The sequence below is a fragment of the Geotrypetes seraphini genome, chromosome 3, assembly GCF_902459505.1.
Source record: "Geotrypetes seraphini chromosome 3, aGeoSer1.1, whole genome shotgun sequence".
Classification (NCBI taxonomy): domain Eukaryota; kingdom Metazoa; phylum Chordata; class Amphibia; order Gymnophiona; family Dermophiidae; genus Geotrypetes; species Geotrypetes seraphini.
The window spans coordinates 182,864,878-182,884,595 of NC_047086.1; the positions used below are offsets into that span (position 1 = coordinate 182,864,878).

General features: G+C 40.6%; 1 protein-coding gene across 8 annotated transcripts in view; it reads left to right on the top strand.

Annotated features, from left to right (window-relative positions):
* ZDHHC14 (zinc finger DHHC-type palmitoyltransferase 14) overlaps positions 1-19,718 on the top strand; it is a 334,666-nt gene that overhangs the window by 165,958 nt on the left and 148,990 nt on the right. For 5 of the 8 annotated variants that reach the window (XM_033937038.1, XM_033937039.1, XM_033937040.1 and 2 more), the window contains exon 2: positions 14,717-14,889. In XM_033937038.1, the coding sequence (XP_033792929.1) occupies positions 14,717-14,889 (173 nt within the window). The remainder of the gene's footprint in view (positions 1-14,716; positions 14,890-19,718) is intronic. The other 3 variants (XM_033937037.1, XM_033937041.1, XM_033937035.1) reach the window with 1 other exon arrangement.

Sequence of the window (19,718 nt, forward strand, 5' to 3'; positions counted from 1 at the left end):
CAGACGTGTTCTTATTACAAAACAGGTTTTATATGAGCATATGGTTGTATCGGGTTCGCGGGAGCTGCAGTGGAGTACACAACTTAATTCCTTAAATATATGTCACTGAAATTACTTTCCTTAAATGTCAAGGGCTTTAACAATCCCATAAAGAGGAAAAAGATCATTACATATGTTTCCCGTAAGATTCCAGATATACTACTATTTCAAGAAACGCAAATAAATGACACAGAAAATCTTAAACTAAAGAACAGTAATTACAAAGAAGTTTATTACTCGCCCGCTAATAAAAAGAAAAATGGCACAACCATATTAATTAGAAACAATAATCTCATTAAAGTTCTTGACCATAAAAATGATACTGATGGTCGTTGGAATATGATTAAAATTCAATTACAAAATTATATTATATCCATATTTAATATATACGCTCCTAACATCGATGATCCTACCTTTTTTAACAACCTTTCCTCAGTTGCATTAGCTGAGAACTCACATGCCTATATTATGGCAGGAGACTTTAATTTGTCTCTTGAACCCTCTATAGATAGGAAGTCTGCTGTATCATATAAAATAACAAAGGCATGGCATAGTCTACATAATATGATATCGCAGTTAAACCTAATTGATACCTGGAGATTTTTACATCGCACAGATTCTCAATACTCATTTTATTCCCCCCCACATAATTCATACTCGCGTATAGATTATTTTTTCGTAAGTAAAAAACTTACGAATAACATCTTTTCTGCATTAATTAACGAGATTTCAGTTTCTGACCATGCTGCGATAGAATTACATCTAGACTCTATATTGACTCAGCCCTCACCTAGTTGTTGGAGATTTAATAATGCGCTTCTAGAAGATCCCCAGTTTGTTCTTAACATAAGTAAAGCCTTGAAAGAATATTTTGAATTTAATTCCCCTTCCCATACGAATTGGATAACTACATGGGACGCCTGCAAAGCTTATATCAGAGGATGTATAATAGCTTATCAAGCAGGCAAAAACAAACGTAACAAACAAATACTACTAGACCAAGAAAAAAAGATTAAATGCTTAGAGGTGTCTCACCAAGCTCAACCTGACAATATGCAAATATTAACTGAACTGCGGGAATCCAGATTAGCATATAACTTATATCTGAGTACCCAAGCAGGTAACACCCTGTTTATGCAAGCTGCATGTTATCATAGTAATAACAACAGGAGTGGCCATTTATTGGCTCAATATTTAAAAATTTGAGAAGAAAAATCACATATTTATGCTATATTAGATGATTGCGGCAACACTCATATAGACCCATTAGAAATAATTCATCATTTTAAACTATTTTATGAATCTCTATATTCTACAGAGGTTCCAAATTATGAAATCAATGATTTTCTTACCCCCATCAACACAAAGACCTAAATTGACTGTAGAAGATAATGAGATGCTATCGGCTGACATTACGGCAAACAATATCATCTCCTCTCTAAAAACTATGGCAAAAAAAAAAATCCCCTGGTCCTGACGGATATACAGTTGAATTCTACATTACCTTTCAAGATATTTTAGTTCCCCAACTGCTTCATCTCTTTAACTATCTTAACACAACAGGTGAGGTTACTGGTACTTTTACAGAAGCCTCGATAATTGTATTACTAAAACCGGGTAAAGATTCGATGAAAATACAAAATTATAGACCCCTGTCAATGATAAATATAGATGCCAAACTATACGCAAAAATACTAGCTGATAGAATTCAATTAGTGTTACCTAAACTGGTTGGAGAAGAACAAAGTGGATTTATGGCAGGTAGATTGGGGAGTGATAATACCAGACTATTTACATCTCTTATACAAATTGCTCAACATACTTCGCACCCGTATCTGGCACTTGCTTTAGACGCTGAAAAAGCGTTTGATAGAGTTGAATGGCGATTTATGTTTCATGCTATGCTTTGGTTTGGCTTCTCAGAAAAATTCATATCTATGATTAAGATTTTGTATACTAGACCCACTACCTCAATTAAATTAAATGGTATAACCTCTAAGACTTTCCATCCTTCTCGTGGTACGAGACAAGGTTGTCCACTATCACCTCTGCTTTTTAATTTAGCCCTTGAACCATTACTTCTTTTAATACGTCAATCTCCTGATATTATTGGTATCCCCTGTGGGATACTGGAATCGAAGCTTACAGCATACGCAGATGACGTAATGATTTACACTGATCCTTCTTCTTTATATCATCTATTAAAACTCATTAAATCTTATTCTTACTATTCGGGCTATAAACTAAATTCATCCAAAACGGAACTGATGCCACTTAATAGTCAAGTACTTAGACACTCGATCTCGGAGTATAATTTTCAATGGTCACAGGACAAACTCAAATATTTAGGATTACACTTTGGTCCAACAATAGAAGATACAATAAGATATACAGTAGAAGACATACTTTATATGATTACTTCCCTTATCACTAGATGGAATCCATTAAACTTGTCTTGGTGGGGCAGAATGGAATCCATCAAAATGGTGATAGCTCCAAAGATCCTATATCCACTTAGCATGTTCCCTGTATTATTACCAGCCACCTTTTATAAACGAGTAGATCAACTTCTAACCAAGTTTCTTTGGAATAATAAAGTACCGAGAATAGCGTTACATAAACTTAAATTGAATAGAAAAGAAGGTGGACTTAATTTTCCGAATTTTATAGACTACCATCGTGCTTTTATACTTCGTCAATGTTCTAGATGGATTCTACACGATTCTTGTACATCTACTGTTTCCATTTGGACTAAATTAGATAAAGAACTTTATAAATGGACATCTCTGGATGTTTTACCTTTTATATCCTCTGCTGGATTTTTGAATCAAAAAGATCATATTCTGGAAACCGCCATATCTGTTATTAGGGATACTGAATTATTGCTTTCAAATAAATGGCATGATTCACTACACACACCAATCTGGGATAATCCACATATACAAATACAACATAAACCTATTAATTGGAAGAAATGGAAGAAGTTGGGCATATGGAAATTAGGACACATATACAATGGAAGTAATTGGATACCATATGATCAATTATGTTCCCTCTACCAGCTTCCACCTTCAGCTTTTTTCCAATGGTTACAGCTCAAACATGCTTTTCGGGACATTATTAGAGATAAAACTGGGGATTGGGTTGAACCGGATCTCCTACAGTTTTGTTCAATGATTACTTATCAAAAAAAAGAAGCATCAAATTGGTATAAGATCCTTCAACACAATAAACAATCTTCCATACCTCATACCCAAAACAAATGGCAGGAAGAATTGAATTTACCTTTAATCGATTCGGATTGGAGTCAGATGTGGGAACTACTTTATAAATGTACTAGTTCTGCATCATTATATCAATCATTCTTCTTTTTGATGTACAGGGCTTACTGGACCCCTTATAAATTAGCAAAAATACAGAAAGAACATCCTGACGATTTGTGTTGGTCTTGTAAATTGAGTACAGGAACACTGAAACATATGTTATTCGATTGTCCCTTATTACAATCTTATTGGGCTCAAGTATGGACTCAAATATGCTCTCTAATGAATATATCTGTTCCATTGTCCTATCCTCTTTTGTTCCCTGGACTAACTGCCTCACATATATCCATACCTAGAGTAAAAATTCCATTATTACAGCTTATGACCTTGATTGCTTTACGCATTATATTTGCAAATTGGAAAGATTTCACTAATATCTCTTCTAATGAATGGTGGAACACAGTATGCCTATATGCTAAATATGAACGAATTGCAGCTGAGCGACGTGGATTTCTGGTTAGATTTAGAAAAATGTGGGAACCCCTGACTGCCCTACTTGAGACTATCTAATGTGACATACTCTGCTGCAGCTCCTCGCGAACCTGAGATTATCATTATTGTACTTACTATTTCATACTTTTGTCATTGCTCGAGTTATTGCTTGACTTCTCATCTCTTAATTTTTGTCTATTATTATTTTCTCTTTAAGGACACTAGATGCTACTAATACATACTTGATTTATTGCTAAATTGATAATATATTCCTGATTGAATACTGAATTATACACGTCTGACCTGTTCTTATGTTTTCTCTACCCATTGTTCTGGTAGGATGTTACCTACCTTTACTTTACTGTGACAACAGTGACAGATTAGATGTATTATTAATGATTTGTTTTTCTACTTGACATGTATACTGGTCACTGATGCCACCTTTTGTATATTTAAATATTCAATAAAAATGATTGAACTAAAAAAAAAAAAAAAGAGAAAGAGGAGATAAGAGTAACCCAAATAAGTTTTTTTAGCCAGCATTATGGGAGCTTAGAATTACATTCATTACGTTCTTAAAACATATTTCAAATGATATAAAAGTTTTTTAATTTTTTTAAAGGTTGCATATGAAATGCATTTTGGGCGTGAAGCATTAAAGAAAAGCATAGCTTTTCAATGTCTGATTATTCATACTTTGCTCCTACATATTAACTGCTTTGTGTTAATGTATTAATTGTTGAAATATGAAAGCTCTCTTTAAATGCATTGCTAGAATTTTCCATGTTGATTATTTTGTTCAGAGAGGCAAGTAATGAAGAATGGGTTTCGGTGGGGATAGCAATATTTGGCTAGATAAGGGATTATGAATATGGTATTTTTAAAAATTATTTGATATAAAAGATTTTCCTTCTTTTGTTGCCTTATAGTCTATGTTTTAATTGGGTTTTAAAAAATGTTTTACACAAAATGTTTCACTAAAACGGTATTTCAATTCGATAAGAAAAAGATGCATATGTTCAACATACCCTTCAAATGGGGCTAATTTTCAGAGGACATCGATATCAGAAGAAAAGGCTCCTATTTTATAAAGGGTACATAGGCCCCCCTACTACTATTAATTATTTCTATAGTGCTACCAGACGTGCACAGCGCTGTACAGAGTCATAAAAAAGACAGTTCCTGCTTGAAAGAGCTTACAATCTAAACAGACAAGACAAACAGGATGTCATGGATACAACCAATGGGAACAGTTAATCTACTGGCTGGGTTGGTGGGAAGTGAGTAGGGTTATGGACTGAAGGCTATATAAAAAAGGTGGATTTTCATTCTGCTTTTAAACAAGGGAAGGGAAGGGGCTTTGCAGACAAATTTGGGTAATCTATTACAGGCATAGGGGGCAGCTAGATGAAAGGAACGTAGCCTGGTGGTGTGTGTCGATTGGTGGCAGGAGAGGGCATCTCTCCTATTGATGGTAGTGTGTGATGGTTGGCGGAGGGAGAATGTGGGCAACTCTCCCGCTGCCGAGAGGGGTGTTGGTTGTTGGCTAGCAGCTGGCAGCTGGCGGCAGGAGACATTGGGCATCTCTCCCACTGTTGTGGTTTTTTAAAAAATTTATTCTGTGCATGTGCCCATCACTATAGCTAGCAATGAGCACATGCTAATTATTGAGTCTTCCCTACTCTCCTCCAACCTCATTTGCATGAGCGTTTTTTGAAGAATGACTCACTTTTTTTAAATCGCTACTATAATGGCTGCGACAGCAGCCCGTTGGCTTTTAAAGCATTTTTTTGAAAATCTAGGCCTAGGTGCTTTTCTACAAAGTAATGCCTAAGTGCCATAGCACCTAACTTCAAGGTGGTATACATGTGGGTGGAGTCATGGGCTTCTCACAAGTCACATACATAAAGAGATTAGGTTCTTAACTTGCTAATATCTTTTCTAGTAGATAGGTGTATTATTCTGGACAGTAGGGTTTTCTCCTCATGCTTGTGAGCCATGCAGAAGAAATCCACTCCAGGTTTTCAAGTCCTTCTTCTTCTACCGAGGACTCTACTGCCCCCTTCAGTTTGTACCAAATCAGGCGATAGCCTTATAAAGATGCACATAAGAAGGAGGGGTATGGGGAAACTCTTTGAAATACAATGCTGTTCTGCTCTGAAAGTATTACAAACATGTTAAGCATTGCAATGGAACAATCCAAACTTTGAAATAACCATACCAATCAGAAATATTTATGGAGTTCAAACATTCCCCAATGTGCTATAGCATTACATTATTCTTCATACCCTTGAAGGCTGACTAACATCAGAATCTCAGCTTTGATTTGAACTGTCTGATTCAGAAAGTAGGCAGGTGGATATATAACTGACAGGGCGGAGGTCCAGAAAGACACACCTGTCTACTAGAAAAGATATTAGCAAGGTAAGAACCCAATCTCTTTTTCTAGTGCAATAGGTATGTCATTCTGGACAGTAGAGATGTACAAAAGCAGTAAAACAAAAAATGGTTTACCCTTCAGTAAGTATACTTAGAGGGAAAGAGACCTCAGAAACTCAAGCTAAGAACTTCAAAATGACTTCTAGTCATATTACATTACATTAGAGATTTCTGTTCCGCCATTGCCTTGCGGTTCAAGGTGGATTACAAAAGAATTACAAAAAATGTTTTACAGGAAGATATCTGGTAATTTCTAGAGGAAATAAAGAGTAGATGAGGTTGCTTTGGGGAATCAGGAAGGTATTGGGATGTGGTATTGGGAAGTGGTAAGGAGCAAGTGGTATTAAGTCATTTGCATGAATTTCTTGAAAAGCAGAGTCTTTATTTCTTTTCTGAATGTTTTGTAGTCTGGGGTCATAATTAGTAGATTGGAGATTTGATTGTCGAGTTTTGCTGCTTGTGTGGCTAGGAGGCCATCATGTAGTTTTTTCTGTTTGGAGGGTGCGTGAATGGAGTGTGGGTTTTCCTATGTCTAGTTGATGTAATTTGGATGAGGCGGTTGTTCAAGTAGGTTGGGTTGTCACTGTTTATGGTTTTAAATAGTAGACAGTAGAATTTGAATAGTATTCTTGCCAGAATTGGAAGCCAGTGTGAGTTGAGGTATGCCTCTGTGATGTGGTCGTGTTTCCTCAATGAATAGATAAGTCTCATATAGCCAATAGAGTTCTTTTATTATTCATTGGGCTCAGAAAACACTCTATTTTTCAATATTATACAAAAATGAATGTGCAAGAATTATATAATTATAACTTATCTTGAAAATGCTGTGATGTCAATAAAAATCCATCACCCAAAATGCTTCAGCTAATTAATGATAGTCCATCCTCCAACAGGGTACATTTCACTTCACCCAGAGCTTTATTAATTGCTTTTATTAATTGCCGATTCATTCTATTAAATTAATTTATCTAAAAATAAATAGAAGTGTCTTTTTTTTAGATAAGTTCACTTACCCCCCTCTTTTACTAAGGTGCACTAACCAATTAGCGTGCACTAATCAAATTAGCACGTGCTAAACACTAACGTGTCCATAGACTAACATGCACGTGTTAGCATTTAGTTTCCTGTTCCCACACAGGTGGGACATAGCAGAGAGAAGAGTTCAGGAGCCGACCGGTGGCGGGTGTCTCAATCACTGATGCTGCCAGCAACTTATCTGAGGAGTGGAAGACCGCATAGGGGAGGGACTAATGAGAAATACCGGACCAACAGGGTAAGATACTAATTGGAGGGGGAGGAAGGAAGGAAACAGAGAGTTGGTAGGGAGATTGGAGGGGAGTAGACAGGTAGGGTGGAGTGGAGAGATCAGATGAGGGAGAGGGGAGAGACAGAGGCATGAGAGAGAAATTGATGGTATGAAGAGGGTCAGCAGAAAAAGATGGAGAGAGGGACAAAGAGAGATGCTGGATCTAATTTAGATGAAAGAGAAAAGAGGGTACTGCTGAGAGAAGGGATAGCGATGCACAGGGCTGATGGGGATAAAAAGGGGTAAAGAAGGGTAAAGAGAGAGAGAGATGCTAGATGAGGGGAGAGGGATGGAGAGGAGAAAGATGCCAGAGCATGGAGGGGGGCAGGAATGGACAGAGAAAGAGACAGCGAGAGTGAGGTGGGGAAAATATGCTGCAGCACCCCTGTAAGTTTACTGCAGTTCCCTGGGGTGCTGATCCTCCCCCTCTGCCCCTCCCCCTGATCTAGAGTGACCAGGTTACCCATTCCAGAAGGAAGACTTTTTGGCCAGTCCTGGTTTTAAAATTACATCCCAAAGCAGTATAGTATTTTTAGTATATTATTCTTTCCAGTTAAATCAGTGCTCCCATAATGCACCAGGATGAGGTGGGCAGAAATCTAGAACTGGCCAAAAAAGTCTCCCTTTTGGAATGGATGACCTGGTCATCATAGATGTAGCAGAACTAGAAATGATTCAAAGAAAGGCATCAGAAATAAGGGGACTGGGGCATTAAAAAAAAAAAAGTTCTAGTATTATAGCTATGGTTGAAAAGGTTTGAACTCATTCAGAAGACAAGCCCAGTAACAATTATTAAGCAATTACCCACTTTTTCGAGGAGAATTCTACTTCTAACTCCCACTCACCATCAAGTTCAATTTATTTGATATACTGCAAATATAAAACCGAGGTTAAAACCGCAGCGGTTTACAATATAAAAGTATATTAAAAAACTTAAAGGGGGACAAACACAAACAAATTTGCAAAGTTCCAACTGAACAGACAAATTTAGAAACATAAGGAAAAGAAAGGAATGGGTTGGTTACAATAAAAGCAGAAGGGTGGAGGAAGGGGAAGGGATAAAAACATATAAGGTAAAGATAAAGATTTAAACGTATTCGCTTTCTGCCCACGCCTGTTAAGGTATAAGAAGAATACCAGAGAAAGATAATGTGCCTTTAATTGTGTCTAAATTTCAAAGAATGAACATTCAGTACAGAGATAGTTAAAAAAAAAAAAAAAAAAGAAATTCTGGAGAGTTATGAGCAGAATGCCAGAGAGAAATAATATGCTTTTAACTGTGTCTTAAATGTCAAAAATGATACCTTTGTCCATCTTACCGTTTATCTTTGCAAGAAACTCCCCAACCCCTCTATGTCCTGTCTGTCTAAATTAAATTGTAAGCTCTTCCAAGAAGGAACCATCTAGTACATGTTAAATATGCATGTACAGCACGGTGTTCACCTTTCAGTGCTATAGAAATTATAAATAGTAAAAGTAGGGATCATTACTTCTGGGCATCAGCATCGTGGAATGGGCCTTTGTTAGGATCTACCAATTATTTCCCGCTGATCCTAATTGACCATTGTCAGAGAGAGTGTACTGGGCTCTGTAGACCACTGCTCTTGGCCTGTCTTGACAATTCTTACATTATCTTGCATTATCTGCTCTTGACTTCCCTTGACAGAAAGCATTCTGCACTTTAAATGATATTTAGAGCCAGGAATGGGAATTGCCTATTTGAGAGGGAGCTAGCTGTGGGGCCCTCTGCTTCTTTCAGGACTGCAGCTCCTCACTGTGTCTCCTTAGTAGGGTGGCATAGGGAAGCTATACTGCTTCTGCCTGCCTGTTGCAGTTTTATTTATTTATATTCCGCATATTCTATGCGGATTACAAATTATTCAGGTACTCAAGTATTTTTCCCTATCGGTCCCAGTGGGCCAATGTACCTGAGGCACTGGGAGATTAAGTGGCTTGATAACTCACTCCACACTCAAACACAAAGGGACTATAATAATCAAAAACTCCACCACCCTTAGTGCAAATCCTGTTTTCAAAAAAAAAAAAAAAAAAAGAGTTTTTACTTTTTGCTCCTTCACAATTGCATAATCTTAACCTCTTTCTTTGGCTCAACAACATTTGAAAAATATTGCTTACTAAAAATAGGAATACTTGGAGGAGGGTTTTTTGGGTGCCGATGAGGTAGCTCTAACTGTAGCCTGAATGCTTAAAAATTAGCAGCAGGCACGGGTCTGAGGCTTTTTCTCCCCCTTTACAAGATTCCTAATAATAATAATAATTTTATTCTTATATACCGCCAAAGCCGTAGTAGTTTGAGGCGGTTTACAATAAGAGGAGCTGGACAATCAGCGAAGATAGGTACAAAGTAAAGTTATAGAATACATTACATTAGGGATTTCTATTCCGCCATTACTTTGCAGTTCAAGGCGGATTACAAAAGAATTATCCAAGATGTAAGCAGATACATGTAAGCAGATACAGGGATAGGAAGGGCTGGAACAGTCAGCGAACAATCAGCGAGAATAGGCGCACTGTACAGTAGGCAGAGAACAAAGCGGCAGTGGCGTACCTAGGGTATGTGGCACCCGGGGCCCATCATTTTTTGACACCCCCCTCCCCCCCCTCATGTAAAATTTTTTTTTTTTTTTTTTTTTGCAATAACCATGAAATGGAATAAATGGTCAGAATAGAAACAGGCAGTGAAAATTTTCATTTTTTTTTTTTTTTTTTTTTCCAAAGTATTTTTATTGAGAATGGCAAAAGGTCCAGACAAGCAACCATGGTCTGTACAGAAACTTATACATTATCAAAAAGAACACAGAATGAGAGTAACAGCAACAACAAGCATGAACAAGCCTCTCCCAAGAGAAAATTGCCAATGAGAGGCATAGCAATACACAACAAAAGGCCAAAACTTGGGGCAAGCAAACAAATCCCACCCCAGAACCCACAAGAATAATAAGCCGGACTAGACCCTCAGCCATATTTTATAATGAAAAAAACCCCCCACAAGCAACAACACCCAGACCGCTCACCAGACACACCAATCCGCACAACAAGCACCCAAGAAACACCCAGCCACCACCCAGACAAAACTACCAGACACACCTACCCCACCAAGCCCAGACCCAACCCCCCCTCCCCAGAGAGTGCAAGCGCAAAGTGGACCGTGAAAAGGGCAGCTGCAGAAGTGGAAAGCCCCAGATAAGTAGGTTAGCTAAAGAAAGCCCACAGATAGAAGAAATCAGGATAACAGAAGTTCCAACAAATGCTCCCACAGAAAATTTTCTTTTATTGAACCTCATTTATGTAACCATTATTCCAAACATAACATAACATAAATTATGTCTGAATTGTCATGACATCAGAAGTACATATGGAGTAGTTGCAGGTGATGCTTGGGACAGTTCTGATTATGTTAGTTTGGTTTTATGTGTTTTTTTAATAGAAGGGTTTTTATTTCTTTTTTTAAGGTTTTGTAGTTTGTGGTCGAGGTCAATAGGTTGTAGAGTTGGGGGTCAAGTGTTGCAGCTCGAATGGCTAGGAGGTTGTCGAACAGTTTTTTTCTTTTGACGTTTTTGGTTGGAGGGTGTGTGAATGGTGCGTGAGTTCTCCTATGTCTGTTTGAAGTGGATTGAATTATTTAGCTGAAGAAATTAGTTACCCCCCCCCCCCATTCCACACACATTAATTCTCTTCCATTTTTGTTCCCATTATAAAAAAACACTGATAAGTTCCCAGGAAAAAAATACATTAAAATAAGAAGTGAAAACAAAGGCCCCTACAGATGAGAACATAACATAAGAATAGCCTAACTGGGTCACACCAATGGTCCATCATGCCCAGTAGCCCATTCTCATGGTAGCCAATAGTGCTGCCCGATTCAGAGAAAAATATTTCATTCGATCCGATTCACCCTGTTGAATCGATTTTTCGATTAGATTCACTGTTAATGACACCGCTTTTTAAGTTTAAACAAAGTATAACAATAAATTTCACAACAACAATAAATTTCACAAAGTACTTAAAAAAAAAAAAAATCACATTTTTCCATTAAAGCAGTTCTGGAGACATTTGCTTGAACAGTCTTTTTTCCCAGTCCATAAGCAAGCAATATGAAAAAGATTTCCTTAATTATCTACTCAAACATTTTTGCTATTTACTTTCATTGTACCTATACTATTATTCAGTAGAAAAAATGGACTTAACTGTGCAGGAAATGAATCTCCTCATACACCCACCATATAGTGCAAAAATGTGCAAAGGTCTGTTTTTTTCTTTCGATCACTACATAGCCTAATGCCACACAAGCAGCGCTGTTACAAACATATTCTGAAGGTCAATGCTAAGGTTGACAAAGTTTCCTTCCTTGGACCAGAAGGAGATACTGACAAACCACTGGAAGAGATTCTAAAACAACTACCCAGAAATAACACCCAAAGACCCACTCAGTGTGTGAACCAGTTGAGTGGAGTGGACTAACTGGGGGTGGAAATGGGCCCAGAGTTTGCTCAGCAGAATTTCCCAGACTACCTCTTCCTCTCAACACACTGACATGCTACCACCACCACCAACACTAGGAACACCTCACCGAGTATGCCAGCAATGCTTATAAACTTTATAAAACACATTATTATATTTTCTTATAAAGCATATATTTTAACTGAACTCAGCCTTGCCATTCACAAAAATAGAAAAGTTCCCATTTCAAGCTGTCTCATGTACACTTTTCAAATCTAACATATTGTAATCACAAAACAGAAAATAAAATTATTTTTTCTACCTTTTGTTCTCTGATCAATATTCAAATCTTGTTGGTCCCAGGCTCTTGTTGTCTTGCTTGCCAGGGTCTCCTTTCTCCGTGCTAACCATCCGTCTGCCATCTCTGTTCTCCCCTTCCGTTTCCCTTCCCTCTCCCGGAGATCTGGCATCTTTCCTTTTTTTTGTCTCCATCCACAGATTCACCTTTTCTCAACTCCCCACCACCCCAGGATCCACCATCTCTCCCTTTCTGTTCCCAACTATCCTCCTATCCAGTATCTCTATCCCCCCTCCACACCATCCCCTGTTTCCAAGTTCTCTCCCTTTCTGTTCCTTCCCTCCCTAAATCCCATTATGCACCATCTCTCTCCCACTCCTCTGTTTTTAGACCCATTATTTCTAACCCCCAAAGTCTGGCATATGCATGTATCTTTGAACCCCCCCTTCCCTCTCTCCCTCTGTGTACTTTTACACCAGGACCCCCCTCCCCCGAAGGTCTGTCCCCCCTCCGAAGGGCTACACCCCACCCCTGAAGACCTGCACCCCCCGAAGGACTTTACCTCCCACCCGAAGGTCTGTCCCCTCTGAAGGCCTAAACCCCACCCCTGAAGGACTGCACCCCCCCCCCCCCGAAGGCCTGCACTCCCTTGAAGGTCTGCACCCCCCCGAAGGCCTGTCCCCCCCTTGAAGGCCTGCACCCCCCTTGAAGGCCTGCACCCCCCCTTGAAGGCCTGTCCCCCCCCCTTGTAGGCCTGTCCCCCCCCTTGTAGGCCTGTCCCCCCCCCTTGTAGGCCTGTCCCCCCCTTGAAGGCCTGCCTGCCTTTCCCCCCTTGAAGGTCTGCACCCCCCCGAAGGCCTGTCCCCCCCTTGAAGGCCTGTCCCACCCCCCTGTAGGCCTGTCCCCCCCTTTAAGGCCTGCCTGCCTGCCTTTCCCCCCCTTGAAGGCCTGTCTCCCCCTTGAAGGCCTGCACCCCCCTTGAAGGCCTGCACCCCCCCTTGAAGGCCTGCACCCCCCCTTGTCGGCCTGTCCCCCCCCTTGTAGGCCTGTCCCCCCCCTTGTAGGCCTGTCCCCCCCCTTGTAGGCCTGTCCCCCCCTTGAAGGCCTGCCTGCCTTTCCCCCCTTGAAGGCCTGCACCCCCTTGAAGGTCTGCACCCCCCCACCGGCCTACACCCCCCCCCCGAAGGTCTGCCCCCCCCTGAAGGCCTGCCTGCCCCCCTTGAAGGCCTGCACCCCTTGAATGTCTGCACCCCCCCCCGAAGGCCTGTCCCCCCTTGAAGGCCTGCCTGCCTGCCTGTCACCCCCCTCCCCCTTGAAAGCCTGCTTGCCTGCCCGCCCGCCCCACCCTGAAGGCCTGATGCCCCGACCCACCCCGAAGGACCCGCTCGCCCCCCTGGCCTCCCCGCACCACCTATGAACAGCCGCAGCAGGATCGCGAAGTCAGCGTCGGGTACCAGCCCTAAGGGGGTGTTCCCGGCCTTGCCGTTCAGTCCCCCGCCACCCCCGAAGGACCGCTCGCCCCCCTGGCCTCCCCGCACCACCTATGAACAGCCGCAGCAGGATCGCGAAGTCAGCGTCAGCGATCCCTGCTGCTTCCTGCGCCACGGTCCCGCCCCTCCTCTGACGTCAGAGGAGGGGCGGGATCGCGTCGTAGGAAGCAGCGCAGGGATGCTGACGCTGACTTCGCGATCCTGCTGCGGCTGTTCATAGGTGGTGCGGGGAGGCCAGGGGGGCGAGCGGTCCTTCGGGGGTGGCGGGGGACTGAACGGCAAGGCCGGGAACACCCCCTTAGGGCTGGTACCCGGGGCGGCCCCGCCCCCCCCGCCCCCCCCTAGGTACGCCACTGCAAAGCGGGATTGAGAGATCGTGGTAAAGATCGGTTGGAGTAAAGCGATAGGGCAATAGGAACATTTAGGTTACAAATCGGTTGAACAAGTTTGTTTTTACTAGTTTTCTAAAACTTAGATAGGATGAAACAGTGGCTTTATTAAGTTCTATGTCCACGGTACGCTGTTGAGCCAAAGAACGAGGTTAAGATTATGCAATTGTGAAGGAGCAAAAAGTAAAATCTTTTTTTTGAGAACAGGATTTGCACTAAGGGTGGTGGAGTTTTCGATTAAGTGACTTGCCCAGGGTCACAAGGAGCAGTGCAGGATTTGAACCCGCAACCCCAGGGTGCTGGGGCTGTAGCTCTAACCACTGCACCACACACTACACAGTTCTGTAGATAAGTGAGGATGCTGGTATTGTTCAGAAGTGCTAAATCCCCCAAGGATATTCAGTTTAAAAATGTAATGAAATGAGTAAATAAAATCCATAATTGCGTAGGACAAAACTGTTCATAGATAAAGCAGGTTGTTCTTTCAGAAGGCTCTGCACGTTCTCATTTCATTCCTCTTTTTTTTTTTTTTCTTGCAGTTGTCCGTATTTGGCAGTGAAGATTACACCTGCTATTCCTGTGGTGGGCGGGATTCTGTTCTTTTTTGTGATGGGGACGTTGCTGCGGACCAGTTTCAGTGACCCTGGAGTCCTTCCCCGCGCTACTCCAGATGAAGCAGCAGACTTGGAAAGACAAATAGGTAACACTGAAGGTCTGTGTATGTCCATGAACTATTTTATGTCTCCTCCACCGACTTAATTCTGTACTCCTTATATTTCCTTTTAAAATGTGTTCTCCTTGAAGCCGCAGTACACTCAAAAATCCTTTCTTTCTTTCTTTTTTTATAAATGATCCTCCATAAGTGATTTATGTATTTCTTTCCTTTGTAATTCTGGAACTTTCAATTTTTGAACACCTTTCGTTTTCTGAGTTACTCTTACCAGGACTTTCTGTGCCAGAGTGGCGATGGCTTAGTTGGGTTGCTAATACCACTTGAAGGAAGTCTCTGCCAGCTGCTTTAAAAGAGGACATTCATTGCTACATTTTAAAGAAACTGCCCCGTAATCCAAATTTACTTAATAGTTGTACACCAGTCTCTGATCTCTGCTTCTTAAAGAAAGAGGGTCAATGAACTGCTTTTCTGCACCTTTCCAACAGCCAGATTTTGGACCCTTGCCAATCTCGATTTTGGTTAGGTAATAGGTAGAGCTGTACCGAATATTCATATTTGATTCAGGTCCGAATACATTATTCATATTTGGCCGAATAGCGGTTTAAATTCGACTACAAATAATCTGGGGCTCTGCTGTGCTAAATCCTACTTAAAAAAACACTTGATCTCTGGTTTCACATTGCTTCTTTCATTGTTTGTTATGTTTAAGCTCAGTTCCCTCTATTCGTATTTGGTATTCATATTCAACTTCTGCTCTTGTGACCCAGGGGAAATCACTCAATCCTCCATCGCCCCCAGATACATTGTGAGGCCACTGGGACAGATAGGGAAAATGCCGATTGCAAACTACGTAAATAACCTTGATAGAACCTAATAAATTTTTAAAAATTTGAAATATTGTCAGGGTAATTCCATAAACATAAATTCCGTCTATTGAATGTTAAATGTACAGCGCTGCGTATGTCATTCAATGCTATAGAAACGATAAATAGTAGTTGTAGTAAACTAGGTGTTAACATTCATGCATATGTTACATGTGTAAATGTCTGGAAACATGATGGCAGATAAAGGCCAAATGGCCCACCCAGTCTGCCCATCCACAGAAACAATTACTTCTTCCCACATACCTATCCCACTCTTTCTTGAATTCGGACACAGTCTCTGTCTCCACCACCTCTTCCGGGAAATTGTTCCATGCATCCACCACCCTTTCTGTGAAAAGGTATTTCCTTAGATTACTCCAGAACCTATCACCTCTTAACTTCATCCTAGGCCCCCTCATTCCAGAGCTTCCTTTCAAATGAAAGAGACTCGACTCATGCGCATTTACATTATATAGATATTTAAACGTCTCTATCATATCTCCCCTCTCTCGCCTTTCCTCCAAAGTCTACAGATTGAGATCTTTAAGCCTTATGATGAAGACCATATACCATTTTAGTAGCCTTCCTCTGGACCGACTCCATCCTTTTTATATCTTTTAGAGGTGCCGTCTCCAGAATTGTACACAATATTCTAAATGAGGTCTCACCAGAGTGTTATACAGGGTCATCAATATCTCCTTTTTCCTACTGGCCATACTATGCACCCTAGCATCCTTCTAGCTTTCGTCATCACCTTTACAACATGTTTGGCCATCTTAAGATCATCACATACAGTCACACCCAAGTCCTGCTCTTCTGTTGTGCACATAAGTTCTTCACCTCCTAAACTGTACTGTTCCTTCAGGTTTTTGCAGCCCAAATGCATGACATAGTAAATGACAGCAGATAAAGAATTGAATGGTCCATCCAGTTTGCCAAACCATACATGCTTGATAAATTAATAATGTAATTTAAATGGGCCTCCCTTTGGAAGGGGCCAGATGCGTCTGAGCCAATCAGGGCCTTAGGCTCCTCCCCATGCATCACATAGTGCACCAAGGAGGGTAAGGCCTGTCATTTCCCACTTGCTGGGCCTCAGATCTGGAGAGACCGTGCTTCCTTCCAGCTTCCAATGTCTACCAAAGGTACGGGGAGTGAGGCTGGGGTTCGGGGGAGCATCCAGTGGCAGGAGGAAATGGGCATCCCTCCTGCCTTTTTTTTTCAGGAGGAAGGGTATTTATTTTTATTTATTAAAAAAATTTCTATACTGTTTAAAACTAAATAGTTCACATGAATTACATGGAGATGGTTGGGGGGGGGGGGTGTCGGTGGTACGAGGGGTCCAGGACTGGGTGGGGGCATGGCGTGGGGGTATATGGCCAGGCAGGAGGGAGTGGGCATCCCTCCTGCCATTTTCACTGCTGTGAGGGAGTTGCGGTGCCAGTTTGTTGGGGGGACAGATATTTTGTGCCAGTGGCCAAAAGAGCAAACAAGATGCTAGGAATTATTTTAAAAAAAAGGGATAGTTAAAAAGAATTAAGAATGTTATAATGCTTCTGTATCGTTCCATGGTGTGATCTCACCTGGAGTTTTGCATTCAATTCTGGTCTTCTTATCTCAAGAAAGATATAGCAGCACTAGAAAAGGTTCAAAGAAGATCGACTAAGATGATAAAGGGGATGGAACTCCTCTCATATGAGGAACGACTAAAAAGGTTAGGGCTCCTCAGCTTGGAAAAGAGACAGCTGAGAGGAGATATGATTGAAGTCTACAAAATCCTGAGTGGAGTAAAACAGGTACAAGTAAATTGATTTTTCACTCTATCAAAAATAACAAAGATTAGGGGACACGCGATGAAGTTATAGGGAAATACTTTTAAAACCAATAGGAGGAAATAGTTTATCACTCAGTGAATAGTTAAGCTCTGGAACGCATTGCCAGCGGTTGTGGTAAGAGCGGATAGTGTAGCTGGGTTTTGGTTTTTTTTAAAATTCTTTATTCATTTTCAAATTTACAATTAATGTAACAATATATCCAAACAAATTAACAATAAATATAACACTTAATAATCATCAATGGTACAAATAATATGCTCTTATCTCCCACCCTCCCACCCTTTCTTATCATATAATCAATACCTTATACAATATGTAACAATAAATTTACCCTCCCCTCCCCCCTCACAATCAAACTTGTAAATTTAAGGGAAAAAAAATAAAAATAAAATGTCATCTAATCGTTACAATACTTTGTAAATGGCTCCCACACAACCTGAAATTTCCTGAAAAAAATGTGCTGTATTGCAATAAATCTTTCCATTTTATAAACATGACATAAGGAATTCCACCAGAAATTATAATTTAATCTACTCCAATTTTTCCAATTATACGTAATTTGTTGAATGGCAACCCCAGTCATTATAAGTAATAATTTGTTATTATTTGTAGAAATCTGACTTTTTGCTCTCATTGCCATACCAAATAGCACAGTATCATATGATAATGCCACTGGTTATCTAATAAACAATTAATTTGGTCCCAAATTGATTTCCAGAAATTCATAATAAATGGACAATAGAATAATAAATGATCTAAAGTCCCTGCTTCGAGATGACAGTGCCAACATTTATTAGACTTAGAGCTATCCAACTTTTGTAATCAAGCAGGGGTCCATAATTCTCTATGTAACCGAAAAAAACAAGTTTGTCTCATAGATGCCGACACTGTACATCTCATCCTCCAAGTCCAAATTCGTGGTCATTGAGACACAGTAATTTGATGCTTAATCTCTGTACTCCAAATGTCTCTCAGACCAGTGGTAAGTTTATTTTTAATAAATCCAGTCAGAAATTTATACCACTGGGAGGCCTGGTGACCCAAGAAGTCCGCCTGAAAGCATAAGAACTCCATACTAAAATGATTACTAAGGTTTTTCCATTCAGGGAACCCCGCCTGAATGGCCTGCTTCAGTTGCAACCATCTAAAACATTCTGATTTATTAAGGCCATATTTATGTTGCAATTGTGAAAATTCAAGCATTTTACCATTAGAGATAACATCATCTAATAAACGTATTCCTGCTATCATCCAATACTTCCAGGCGAGCCTTTCTCCGCCAATTTGAATCTTGGAGTTCAGCCATATAGATTGATTTGTAGATTTGTGAATTGGAACAGTTGTTAAATTACTTACATAACGCAATGTTTTCCATGTATCAGCTAATATTCTGTTATCTTTACTGTAACTAGGCATTTTGATACTGAGCACATGACAAAGGCGCAAAGGAGACATGAGTTGCCATTCAAGCCACAACCAATCTGGGAGTTTTTCCATGAGCTCTGGGAGGACCCAATACATACCCTGGCGCAAAATATAGGCTTGATGATACCTATAAAAATTGGGGAAATTTACCCCTTCCTCTGAAATTGGCCTTTGTAAAGATACCAAGGCTATTCTAGGAGTTTTATCCAGCCAAATAAATTTTATGAGAATACTATTTAATTTTTTATAAAAGGACCCTTGAAAATAAACCGGCAACATACTCATCTGTGGTAAGAGCGGATAGTGTAGCTGGTTTTAAGGAGGGTTTGGACAATTTCCTGGAAGAAAAGTCCATAGTCTGTTATTGAGAAAGACAGGGGGCAAGCCACTGCTTGCCCTGGATCAGTAGCATGGAATGTTACTACTCTTTGGGTTTGGCCAGGTACTAGTGACCTAGATTGGCCACTGTGAGAATGGATTACTGGGCTTGATGGACCATTGGTCTGACCCAATAAGGCTATTCTTATGTTCTTATGAAGACACTTCTTCCCTTCTTTGATAGATCCTTGCTCAGCATCCCTTGGAAAATCATCCCATGGTCCAAGACTACTAGCATATATGTGTGTAATGGGTGCTTATATGTGTATCTGCCAGCGTGCCAGCTATGCACTATTCAGTGATTACCCACTTAACTTATATAGTGTGGCATATGTAGCAACAGAGAAGGGGCAGGAAACTTGCTGGG